We start from the raw sequence: 11,599 nt of genomic DNA, 5'->3' as shown, positions 1-11,599 counted from the left end.
TACACCTTCCACATCTTTACTATGAGAGACAACGACCATCTGAGGCAATATTTCCATGAAGTTGTGTATGTTTCTACCTCGTATATTCGATCCGAGATGCGTTTGCTATGATGGCTGACTGTTGCGTGGTGCTTCACACTCAGCTGGTTCGTTCTTCATTCGTCTCCCACATTTCCATCGGCGAGCTCTATAAAATAAATAAAATAAAATAAAATATTACATTATTAATTATGTATGATAGTGATTGGATGAAATTAATATTTGCTTATCTGGAACGTGGACGTTTAATTATTCGGTATCAGACGCTTGACAATGGCTTTTTCGTAAATGAATGTTATTCGTAGTTGACCGTGAAATAAGACTCAAATAATCGGACTTCGTATTTAAATCGTTTCCAAAGACTGCTGCGGTAGGTGCGGACTCATATCTAAATCTCAATATTAGAATAATTTGCCAGCCATGTCAATACGTCGTACAGAGGTGACTGTCTACTAAACATAAAAAGTTTACACAGTTAGTTAAATCAGATATATTCAACGAATAAGCCTACAGTTAAATAATTCTACTTACTTTCATAAATATAAATTCTTTACAGAAACGAGTGCCTAGTAAGATTGCAACTCGCAGTGTTCTTATACAACATCAAATATGGCGGTGTGCCAGTCAATAAAATATACGTGCTTCCCGCACCACTTGTCCAAGACCTCTTCCTTCTTAATGAAACATAAGAGTATCGTAATTGTGTTTTTGTTTTATCAGCGACATAGCGCTGCAGTTCTGTGCCATAGGCTTTATTTATTTGTCAGAGATTAATTATTTAATTAAGAGTCGCGTTTCCGAGGAAACTCACGCACGGCATGCAAATGTGCCTTTATAGCTCTTCCCTTGTTAGCACTAAGTTCTTCATATATTATCGTTACAGATCTGTCGACCTTACACATCGACTGGCAACGACACAATATTTTCCCAGGTATCAATATATTGGCTTGTTTTTAATGTAATTCTTGCGGAAAGAGTCCATGTTTCCACCTTGAGGGGGCTGTATGTGCAGTCAGTGGTAACAGTGCCACCTGTAAGCACTGTAATGCTTGTGTTGTGTGTCACCATGACAGTTGGGCGCTGTTGACAGCGCAGTTGAGCGCCCCACAATCCAAACATCATCATCATCATCATCACCATGACAGTTGTGTTGCTTCAGGATGGTTTAGACAATAGTAAATTTCCAAACGGCTACAGGAGTGCAGATGTTGACGCAAATGATACGAAAAAGGCTCCACGAGCAGGATTTACATGCCAGAGGCCCTCTCAAGCCTTCTGCTCTAAACAGTGTTCGGAGAGGGGCTCGTGTGGTAAGGGCAGGAAACCACTCTTTGTAAACTAGGCTCAGTGGGACACAACACTGTCTTCTGAGACCCGTATCAGTATCACCCCGACGAGACTGAAATTCATGAGTGGAGGCAACGAGGACTTCGCTTGCACGCAACGTTTACACCCCAACTGTATTATAGGCCACCACCCTTATCAAGTTATCAAGATGGTTGAGCTATGTTTGGGGTGGGATCATGTATGTCCGCAGTACATCCCTCGTGCCAATACACGGGAGGGTGACCAGTATGAAGTATCGGGACGACATGCTTGCACGCATTGTGGCTCCATTTGATGAACATATCTCAACGGGATTTACGCTGATGGACGACGATGTACGTCCTCATCGTCACAATATTGTAAACAGCCTCCTTGTGGATAACAGAAACAGTCGTTTGGAATGATCCTCATATTCTCTAAACCTCATCTGCATTGAAAATGCATGGTCCATGTTCAGAGGAGTGGTTCGCAATCGTCCTGTCCCACTGGAGACTACAATAGGCCGCTGTGGAGGATTGTCATCCTCAGCCCACAGGCGTCACTGGATGCGGATAAGGAGGGGCATATGGTCAGCTCACCGCTCTTCTGGCCGTAAGTCAGTTTACCAGACCGGAGCCGCTACTTCTCAATCTAGTAGCTCCTCAGTTTGCCTCACAAGGGCTGAGTGCATCCCGCTTGCCAACAGCGCTCGGCAGACCGGACGGTCACCCATCCAAGTGCTAGCCCAGCTCTACAGCGCTTAACTTCGGTGATCTGACGGGAACCGATGTTACCACTGCGGCAAGGCCGTTGGCTGATTAACAATTAGGTTGATGGAAAACGACGATTTGGCAACCCAAATTATTACTCAACTTGCGCCGTGTTTCGCGCTTGGGACGTAAACTCGGCCGGAAGTTGGAAACAATGTGAAACAAAACTCATCTCACCAAATGACTGTCTTCCATTGCTTCGTAGCCCAGGTATTACAGCTGTTACGGTCATTTGCGTCAGTGATGAGCTGGTTTGAAGCTCTAGCTCGCCCTTCAATTTACTGCTGCTGGAGCTTCCTTCGCGTTGTTCACATTCTGACAGTGTTTGCGAGTGCGACATTGAGTTCTGCAAAGACTGTTCCAGTTTATGACCTCTTATTTTTCCTCACAATCTTCTGTATGTCACGATGAGTTAAAACACATTTTCGTCCGCTTTGTGACTTAACAGACGGCGTTTTTCCAGTTTCCCAATATGCATCATAAATCTACTATACGGTACCGCCTGAAACACCAAATTTTTCGGCTACGTCGGTCACAGAAACAGTCACCATACAAGCACCAGCAATTTGCCTCCTTTCTAATTGCGCTGACGTTTACTCAGGTGATGAGCATGCCTTGACTCATGTACGCTTCAATACATGGTAAGTAATGTTAGCATTGAGAAACTGTTGGTTACGATCGGCGTTGTGGCCGTCACCTGCGACTCTTATTCAGATACAAATTTATATTCTTTTTATTTAAGGAGAAAATGTTATGTACAGGGTATGTTTTATTAAAGTCATTTGATCATTGTACCTTGACATGAATACAGCCAGTATGTTTGTCAGTGTTAATATGTTATATAGCCTACGATCGATATGCAATAACGTATGTTGGAGGGCTGTGATTGAAAAAGTATAAAACTCTGTTGGGAATTATTTCCATGATTTATATATCAATGTAATTTTGAATCGCTCTACTCAAACATATTTTCAGGAAGACAAGCATGAATGATACTTCGAGTGACGTTTACTATAACGAAATACGTCATAATTTTGGAAAGTATTAGCTACGTGGACCACAAGTTTATGTGCAATATTATGCTGTTTGGGAAGCCCGAAACTAGTCGTGTGATAATAAAAGAACTTTACAACTGAAGCGGTATTTTCAACCTCTGGTATAAGGCAACACAGACTTTTCTGAAAGCAGGTTTGTTTTATTCAAGATTCCAGTACATCATATTATTTCCTCTCTTTTGGTAACAAAATCCTATTTTTTCAGCATAATCTCCGTCCAATGCGAGGGGCCTGACCCCACTCTACTGGGAGGTTCTGTACGCCAGCATGGCACCACCTACTGGGCGACGTCGGAACCAAAGTCTTCCAGCATCAATAATCTCCCCATCATCCAGGTACTGCTTCCTGTGGAGTGCATTCTTCATTGGACCAAACACATGGAAGGCGGAAAGTGCGAGATGCAGGCTGCAAGGTCGACGAGGGAGAACAGTCCAGTGAAATTTTGTGAGTTCCTCTTGGGAGTGCAGACATGTGTGAAGTGTTGTGTTGTCCTGGAGAAGGAGTCCGCCCCGATAGCTGACTGTTAGCCGGCACGTTAACAGAACGTGTAAAGGAATCAACGATCAACTTGAACGGATGTCTAGTGACGTCCGCCCAGGCCAAACGCAATGAACAATACCGAACAAAAATGAAAAAAAAAAAATTAAACAAAAGTGGTCAGCGTAATGGATTGCCATTCTACGGGCCCGGGTTCGATTTCCGGCTGGATCGGAGATTTTCTCCGCTCGGGGACTGTGTGTTGTGTTGTCTTCATCATCACTTTCATCCCCATCCGGCGTGCAGGTCGCCCAGTGTGGCGTCGAATGTAATAAGACCTGCACCGAGGCGGCCGGTCCTGCCCCGCAAGGGGCCTCCCGGGGAATGACGGCAAACGCTTATTTCCATTTCATGGAGAAGGAGAAAGTCGTTTCCATTTTTCACGATAAACTTCAGAGTTGATCGTTGCCCCATGAGGGAGGGCAAAAAAGTGTCCACACTACCAACTGAGATATTCAGTTGTGGAGCGTGATGTGTGATTGTGTCCCGTAGATCACCTGGAATGAGAATATCTGCACGTTCCAACATCGCAGGAGTCACATACGTGTGCAGCGACGCGACTCGCGGGAGATCGGTCAGATCTGTGCGACCTTGTTGCAATGATGGCAGACGCTTCTCCCAATGACTTACCGTGCTTTTGTTCACTGCCAGGCTTCCGTAGACGGTCTGCAAGCGCTTATGAATATCCTCGATGCTCTGGTTTTCCGCTAAAAGAAACATAATGGCAGCGCTCTTCTTGAAACACACCTCCATACAATGCCACTTTGAAGGCTCCGTATAGCGCCTCCACATATCGGAATTACATGGAACTATAGCAGGTGAAGCGGCAATATTCCACAATGGCCCTCAACAAATTCCTCGCGTTTTCAACCTAAACTGACAGATAAAAAAAAAAGTGTTGCATTACTTCTTGAACGCCCCTCATAGAATGATGCCTTCATTTCGAATGTTGAGTTTGCTCCGTCGACGTTCTTAGCTTTATAGAATGGTCGTCAGCAAACAAATTGTTTGGAACAAAGGCTGCTACGTATTTATTTATTTACCTACAGTTGCGGTCAAGTCGAACGTCGTTATGAATAAAACAAAAGCTGCAGTTGTACTTTTTCCAGGTTCTAGAAGCAGGATGAAACCTGCGGGACAGTAATGCGGCTGTCCGCAGCGTTTCACTGAAGACGTCCATCGGACAAACAGATCTGTTTGCGCCCCGGCGGAGAGGAATATGGACTGCGATTAGGCGATAACGAGCTGCCCTGCCGGACTTAACGTGGGAAGCCTGCCCTCTGAAGGCTAACACCCGACGCGCTAGTGGCCGCACCGCCCCACTTGCTGTCGGGATGGAGCGCTACGCAGGTCGCGTCGCCCTGGTGACGGGCGCCAACTCCGGCATCGGCGCCGCCACCGCACGGGCGCTGCTCGAGAAGGGGCTCAAGGTCGTCGGCCTCGACAAAAGGATCGACATGATGAAGGTAATTAATCAACCAGCAGCCTGGGCGCACCATCTGAAAACCTCACAGTTCAAAAACTGTGCCAGTGTTTCTCTTTGTAGCGTTGCTTAGCTAACGTGGGTTTCAGAGCAACAGAAGAATGAATGATATATACCAGAAAGGGAATATTCTTTTCTATTTATCACCCAATTATTTCCTTATTATACAATCGGAACTGGTTTTCGGCCTTTAAGGCCTTTATCAAATACAGCAATAGAGAATAGAAAACCTTAAAATAAGGCCTCAGACAACTGCAATCATTTTCTCTGGATTTATTTGTAAGCTTAATAATGTGCTATAACAATGCATGTGGTAGATACCTACGAGCGGAACTTGATGAACAAGTGTTTATTACCGTCTCCAGAAACGGAATGCTATTTTTTCCAAAATGTATTAACAGTTCTTCCTGCTAACAAGTGAGCCTGACTGTAAGACTGTAACACTGTAATCAGCATTGCCTGAACTTATCTATATTTTTAGAGATACTCCAAACACGTGACCTTGTGTTGGCAAGCAAAGAAACCAAGACTTTCCTAAATGTTGTGTGCGACTTACATACTTACATTTGTGAAACCCTTTCATACTGTTAGAGATAAAACAACATTAGGTTGTGATAACAGACTGAACCGTAGAGTAGCTCGCGGTCTAGATTGCGAAACCAACGAATCCGTCTCGAGTGAATGCTTCTTCTTCTTCTTCTTCTTTTTATGTGAAGTTCTACATCTATATCTGTTTTCCGCAAACCACCGTACGCTGCAGTTTGATGGTACCTTGTACAATTACCAGTCTTTCCAGTTCACCTTCCACTCGAAAACAGAGAGACTGAAAAAGACTATCTACATGAAGAGGATGAAAAATCATCCAAACAGTTGCAAATAAAGGTTTAGTAGCCCTTGACCGTGGTTTCGATATTTGTCAAAATATCTTTTTGAGAAGTAGTGCCCCTAACATCTATACACCAGTTACAAAATTATTTTTACAAACATAATACAGTATTAATAGAAAAATATTTGCGAGGTTAAGGTACTCACTTATTACATCACATGATGGCACAATAGATTAGATAGAGCCGAGCGGCTCTTGTCTTAAACAGGCCATGCAAGCTATGGCAAGCCATGGCTTTAGATAGCGCCAGATTGCATATATCATACTTTAGAATGAATGCTCATTTGTACATGTCCACAGGTAGAGAGAGGCTCTTGTCAACATAAAATTGTAATAGGCGCCATAGGATAAAATATTTTCATAAGTTACATGCCAGAGACTAAGGTCAACTTCTACAAATATACAGGCTCAAGTAATCAGGAAAAACTACGCTGCAGAGGGTCCTAAATACATACACGTAAGAACTGCCTCTTGGCTCTGTTGAACAACAGCATTTTATAATAAAGTAAGTATGAAATTTCCTCTACAACGCTATTAAAAATATAACAGATTTACATATATACATTACGTATAAAATTGTTAATACACTTGCTGACAGAGTAATATTGTACATAAATGCAGCGTGCAAGAGGTAGAGTTCTGTTTACAAAATATCAATGTAACAAATGCATGGGAAAGGACAGCAAATATAAGCTAAAACAACCTCACAAACAAGAAAAAACTTCCGATTAACACTGCGGAAGCTTAAGCGATAGCAAAAATGGGAAAGCAGTGGGAGCTATATACATGGGGATAAGCACTGCGTCTTGTCGGTGTTAAGCAGCACAATTTTACATTTAAGCAATATGACGATTTCTTACAGAAGGCCACTAACAAATGCAACAGTTTTAGAGGTATACATTAAATATAAAATTTTTAATACATTTATGCAGCGTAATTATATAATACATTCATGTAGCACAGTCTACATGCCTCCAAACGAGCCCTAATTTATGTTACCTTCGTGCCCCATGTACTTTGACAGCAGCAGAATTGTTTGGAAATCAGCCGTAAATGGCGGGTCTCCAAATATTGTCGTAGTGTTTACCGAAATGAACATCGTCTTCCGTCGATGGATTGACATTTACTTTCACGAAGCATCTCCGTGATACTCGCTTGTTGCTCGAACCTATGGTGACAGATCTAGCAGACCGTCTCTGAATTGCTTTCCTTTAATCAGACCGGCTGGGGATCCCAAATACTGGAGCACTATTCAAGAATGTGTCACCCATGAGTTCTATTCATGGTCTCCTTCATATATGAGCTAAATTTTCATTAGAATTCTTCCAATAAATTTAAGTTCATAATTCGCCTTCCCTACTACCGACACTACATGCTCTTTGCATTTCATCTCGCTTTGCAATGTTACGCGTATATATACAGAGTGTAATGGGTATAAATGCAAATATTTCTATTGGTGGCTGAGTATGGTGTACTGAACAACATTGCATCAGTATTTACAGGATGACAATTATTGAACTATATGAAATAAAATCGTCCTAACTTCTAAACAGTTGTGTTAAGACGTCCAAACTGCAGCGGGGGATGATGGGAATTAGTACGCGCATGCGCACGCGACTTGTTGTTGTCGGCCATTTGCACGTGAAAATGTCGCGGTATAGCGTGCCTGAGCGTATAGCGTTAGTGAAGGCGTACTATGCGAGCACTATCAGTTCAAGCTGATGATAACCGGTCCAAGTGTGCTAACAATCAAGAATGTTTAGCATGTTTGAGAGAGTGGGTAGTGTTCTTGATGACAGTAGTGGCAATGTCGGGCATCCAAAAATGGTGAAAACGCCTGGAAACACTGAGAAGACACGCGCTGTATTTCAAACCACCCCAGGAAATCGATCAGACGAGCTGCACAACAGCTGGGAACCAACTGTGAGACACTGCGACAAATTGTTGTTGAAGACCTGCATCTCTTCGAACACAAAATTCAAACCCAACAGCCATTAAGCCTCAGAGGCATGAACAGCGTTTGTGTTTCGTCAACACTATTGCCCACAGAATTCACGAACAGAACTTTGATGTGAAAATGGTTTGGTTTAGCAACGAAGCCCACTCTCACTTGGGTTGGGTTCGTCAGTAAGCAAAATTGGCGCATTTGGGGGACTGAGAATCCGCCTTTCGCGATCGAGAAGTCTTCTCACCCTCAGTGGTGACTGTGTGGCGTGAAATGTCGCACGGAATAATTGGTGCGATATTCCTTCGTGGCATAGTGACTACCGAAGGCCGGCCGGGGTGACCAAGCGGTTCTAGATGCTACAGTCTGGAACCGCGCGACCGCTACGGTCGCAGGTTCGAATCCAGCCTCGGGCATGGATGTGTGTGATGTCCTTAGGTTAGTTAGGTTTAAGTGGTTCCAAGTTCTACGGGACTGATGACCTCAGAAGTTAAGTCCCATAGTGCTCAGACCCATTTGAACCATTTTTGACTACCGAACTGTATGTGAAGGTTTTGGAAGATGATTTGATCCCCACTATCCAACGCCACTCTGATTTCGACAAGATGTGGTTCATGCAAGACGGAGCTCGATCGCATAGAAGCAGGAGAGAGATGTTCTGGAAATGGCATTCTGGCTCTGGGATACCCAGAGGCCACTGGCGAGGGGCCTCGATTGGCCGCTATGTTCTCCAGGTCTGAACACATACGACTCCTTTTTGTGGGGCTATATTAAAGACAAGGTGTACAGCAATAACGCCAAGACCATTGCTGAGCTGAAAACAACCATTCAGTAGGTCATCGATAGCGGGTCATGCAGAATTTCTCTATTCCTCTGCACCACTTGATCGCCAACGATGGCGGGAATATCGAACATGTCATTGCCTAAATCCGAATATTTGTAGTGCCTTTTTTATATAGTATAAAGTGTGTATTCGCCGTAGTTTGGAACTAATTTACATTTTTTTCAGATAGTTCAATAATTATCACACTGTATGTCACTGCAAACTAAAAATTATAATCATTACAAGTCATACGTTTTTAGGGTTGGTTATTACCTCGAAGTATAAGTGGCAGGACAAAGCCATTAATGTCTATATTTCTATTGGGCAGCAGGTCAGTCGTGAAGCGTCGACAAGTGGACGCAAAACGGTTATGTATCATGACAGGCATAGTCCATTTAGCAGTGCGGTATGACCATGCAGAAAGAATCATTCTGGCGCTGCAGTCCGGAACCGCGGGACTGCTACGGTCGCAGGTTCGAATCCTGCCTCGGGCATGGGTGTGTGTGATGTCCTTAGGTTAGTTCGGTTTAAGTAGTTCTAAGTTCTAGGGGACTTATGACCTAAGATGTTGAGTCCCATAGTGCTCAGAGCCATTTGAACCGTTTTTGAAAGAATCAGGTCGTAAAATTTGTGATGTGTTTGTGGGGAGACGCAGAGAGAAAGCAACGAACACATCGATGTGTGTATACATCAAGGTACCGTGTATAAAAATATGTGCACTTACACCTGTTACAGCCTGTATTATCTCGTAGTCTCTGTCAAGCAGCACAACACTAAAACTGTGTCCGAACATTATAGGATGGATTTTCCTCCTCATCTGCGTTAACTGACAGTTTTATACATCTGGAGCAAGCTGTCAGTCATCACACCAAATTGAAATTATCTCCATCTCGTCCTATAGCCTCTAACACACTTAAAAGAACACTATCCTCTACAATGCAGAGACATCAGCAAACAATCGTCGTACCTGCCACATCGTTTATGCGTATACCGAAAATAAGACCGGCCCCATAACTCGTCTCTGGGGTATCCCGATGATACTCTTGTCTCATCTACCTTCTGGGACAACGTACTGGGCACTATTACTTAAAACTCATCGTGACACTTACATATCTGTGGACCTACTCCAGATTCTCGGACCTTCATTAAGTCCATGGTAAGGCACTGTGTGGACTGCATTCGGGAAATCTGTGGAAATAAAATTTGCTTTTTGCCCTTCATCCATGGTTCGCAGCATATCGTATGAGGAAAGGACAAGCTGAATTTTGCACCAGTGATGCTTTCTAAAAGTGTGCTGATTTCGGGACAGAAGCTTTTCTGTTCAAAGGAAATTTGTCATTTCGAACTTACGAGGGTGAATCAAACGAAAACTTTAAATATTTTTTAAATATCATTCATTGTGCAGAAGTGGTACAAAGCTGGCAGACACTTTGTGAAACTGGAGCACACCATGCACAATGTAGTGTGCTGAGCCATGACTAATCTGTAACATACTGCAATGTCGTTCAGTGTCACTCCGCGGTTTTCCTGCACTATGGCTTCAACTGATGTAATGTTCTGTGGAGTGCCTATTGGTTTCTGTCTCGGGTTCTTCGGCCGACGTTCATCTAATGATTTTTCTGACGTTTCGCCAGCACGAGTGGCTGGCATTGTCAAAGCTTCACCCTCCATTGCCGGTAGTGAACTGGAGCCGAGCTCGCGGGCGCAGACTATATGTACCTGGCGCGCCAACGTCCGAGGGCTTCTCCGCGGTCATTTCCGGTGCGGTTCTCCTCTTGCTACCTGCGACGGTCGTTCGCTGCAGTACGGGAAGCCAGTTTCCGTTGACCTTAAGGCTTTCCTCTTTCTTGTTCAAACTGTTCGCGTGTTTTTGTATTTCTACAGCTTCTCTGAACAAGCGCGTGTGATAGTGCTTCTCTACAGCCAGAACTTCCGTGTCGGCGAATTTTATTACGTGGTCGGTCTCATTGAGTGCGTGCTCTGCCACGGCCGATTTCTCCACCTGTCCCAACCTACAATGTCGCTTATGCTCGTTGATCCTGGTGTTGATGGATCGTCCAGTCATTCCGACATAAACTTTTCCGCATGTGCATGGTATACGGTATATTCCCGACATTGCAAGTGGGTCTCTTTTCTCCTTCGCCGATCTAAGACACTCTTTGATCTTGCTTGTCGGTTTGAAAATCGTCTTTACGCCATTTTTGCGCAATATACGGCCGATTCTGTCCGTCACTCTGGGAATGTATGGCAGAAAGACCGTACCCGACATTTCTTTTTCTAGTTCCTTACTTCGCCGAGTTTCCAGGTGTTGCATTTCTCGTTTGAGGTGTTGCGGCTCACATATTCGTCCTGCTCTCGTTACGAGCGTACTAATCATGCCTCTTTTCTGGCTCGGGTGGTGCTTTGACAGTTTGTGCAGGTATCGGTCCGTGTGTGTCGGTTTTCGATACAAGCTGTGTCCCAGGTTTTCGCCGTCCCTTGTGACCAGCACATCTAGAAATGGCAGTTTCTTGTCCTTTTCTACTTCCATGGTTAATGTTATGTTGGCATAGAGGCTGTTCAAGTGTCTTAGGAAGTCACCGAGCTGTTCTTCACCATGGCTCCACACCACGAAAGTATCATCGACGTACCTGTACCACACCTTAGGTTTGCAAGTCGCCGAGTCCAGTGCCTGTGCTTCGAATTGTTCCATGAAGAAGTTGGCCACCACTGGACTGAGAGGACTACCCATGGCCACGCCTTCCAGCTGTTCGTAG

General features: G+C 44.2%; 1 protein-coding gene and 1 pseudogene across 1 annotated transcript in view; one reads left to right on the top strand and one right to left on the bottom strand.

Annotated features, from left to right (window-relative positions):
• Positions 1-2,041: 2,041 nt before the first annotated feature.
• On the bottom strand, positions 2,042-2,159 carry LOC126238637 (5S ribosomal RNA; annotated as a pseudogene).
• A 2,881-nt stretch (positions 2,160-5,040) lies between these two features.
• The window catches only part of LOC126235474 (dehydrogenase/reductase SDR family member 11-like), an 81,551-nt gene continuing 74,992 nt past the window's right edge, over positions 5,041-11,599 (top strand). Inside the window, exon 1 of the mRNA XM_049944195.1 lies at positions 5,041-5,172. Coding sequence (XP_049800152.1) covers positions 5,041-5,172 — 132 coding nt within the window. The remainder of the gene's footprint in view (positions 5,173-11,599) is intronic.

Source organism: Schistocerca nitens, chromosome 2, assembly GCF_023898315.1.
Source record: "Schistocerca nitens isolate TAMUIC-IGC-003100 chromosome 2, iqSchNite1.1, whole genome shotgun sequence".
Lineage (NCBI taxonomy): Eukaryota > Metazoa > Arthropoda > Insecta > Orthoptera > Acrididae > Schistocerca > Schistocerca nitens.
The sequence above is the reverse complement of the archived record's forward strand: the minus strand, read 5'-3'. Positions and strand labels throughout refer to the sequence as shown.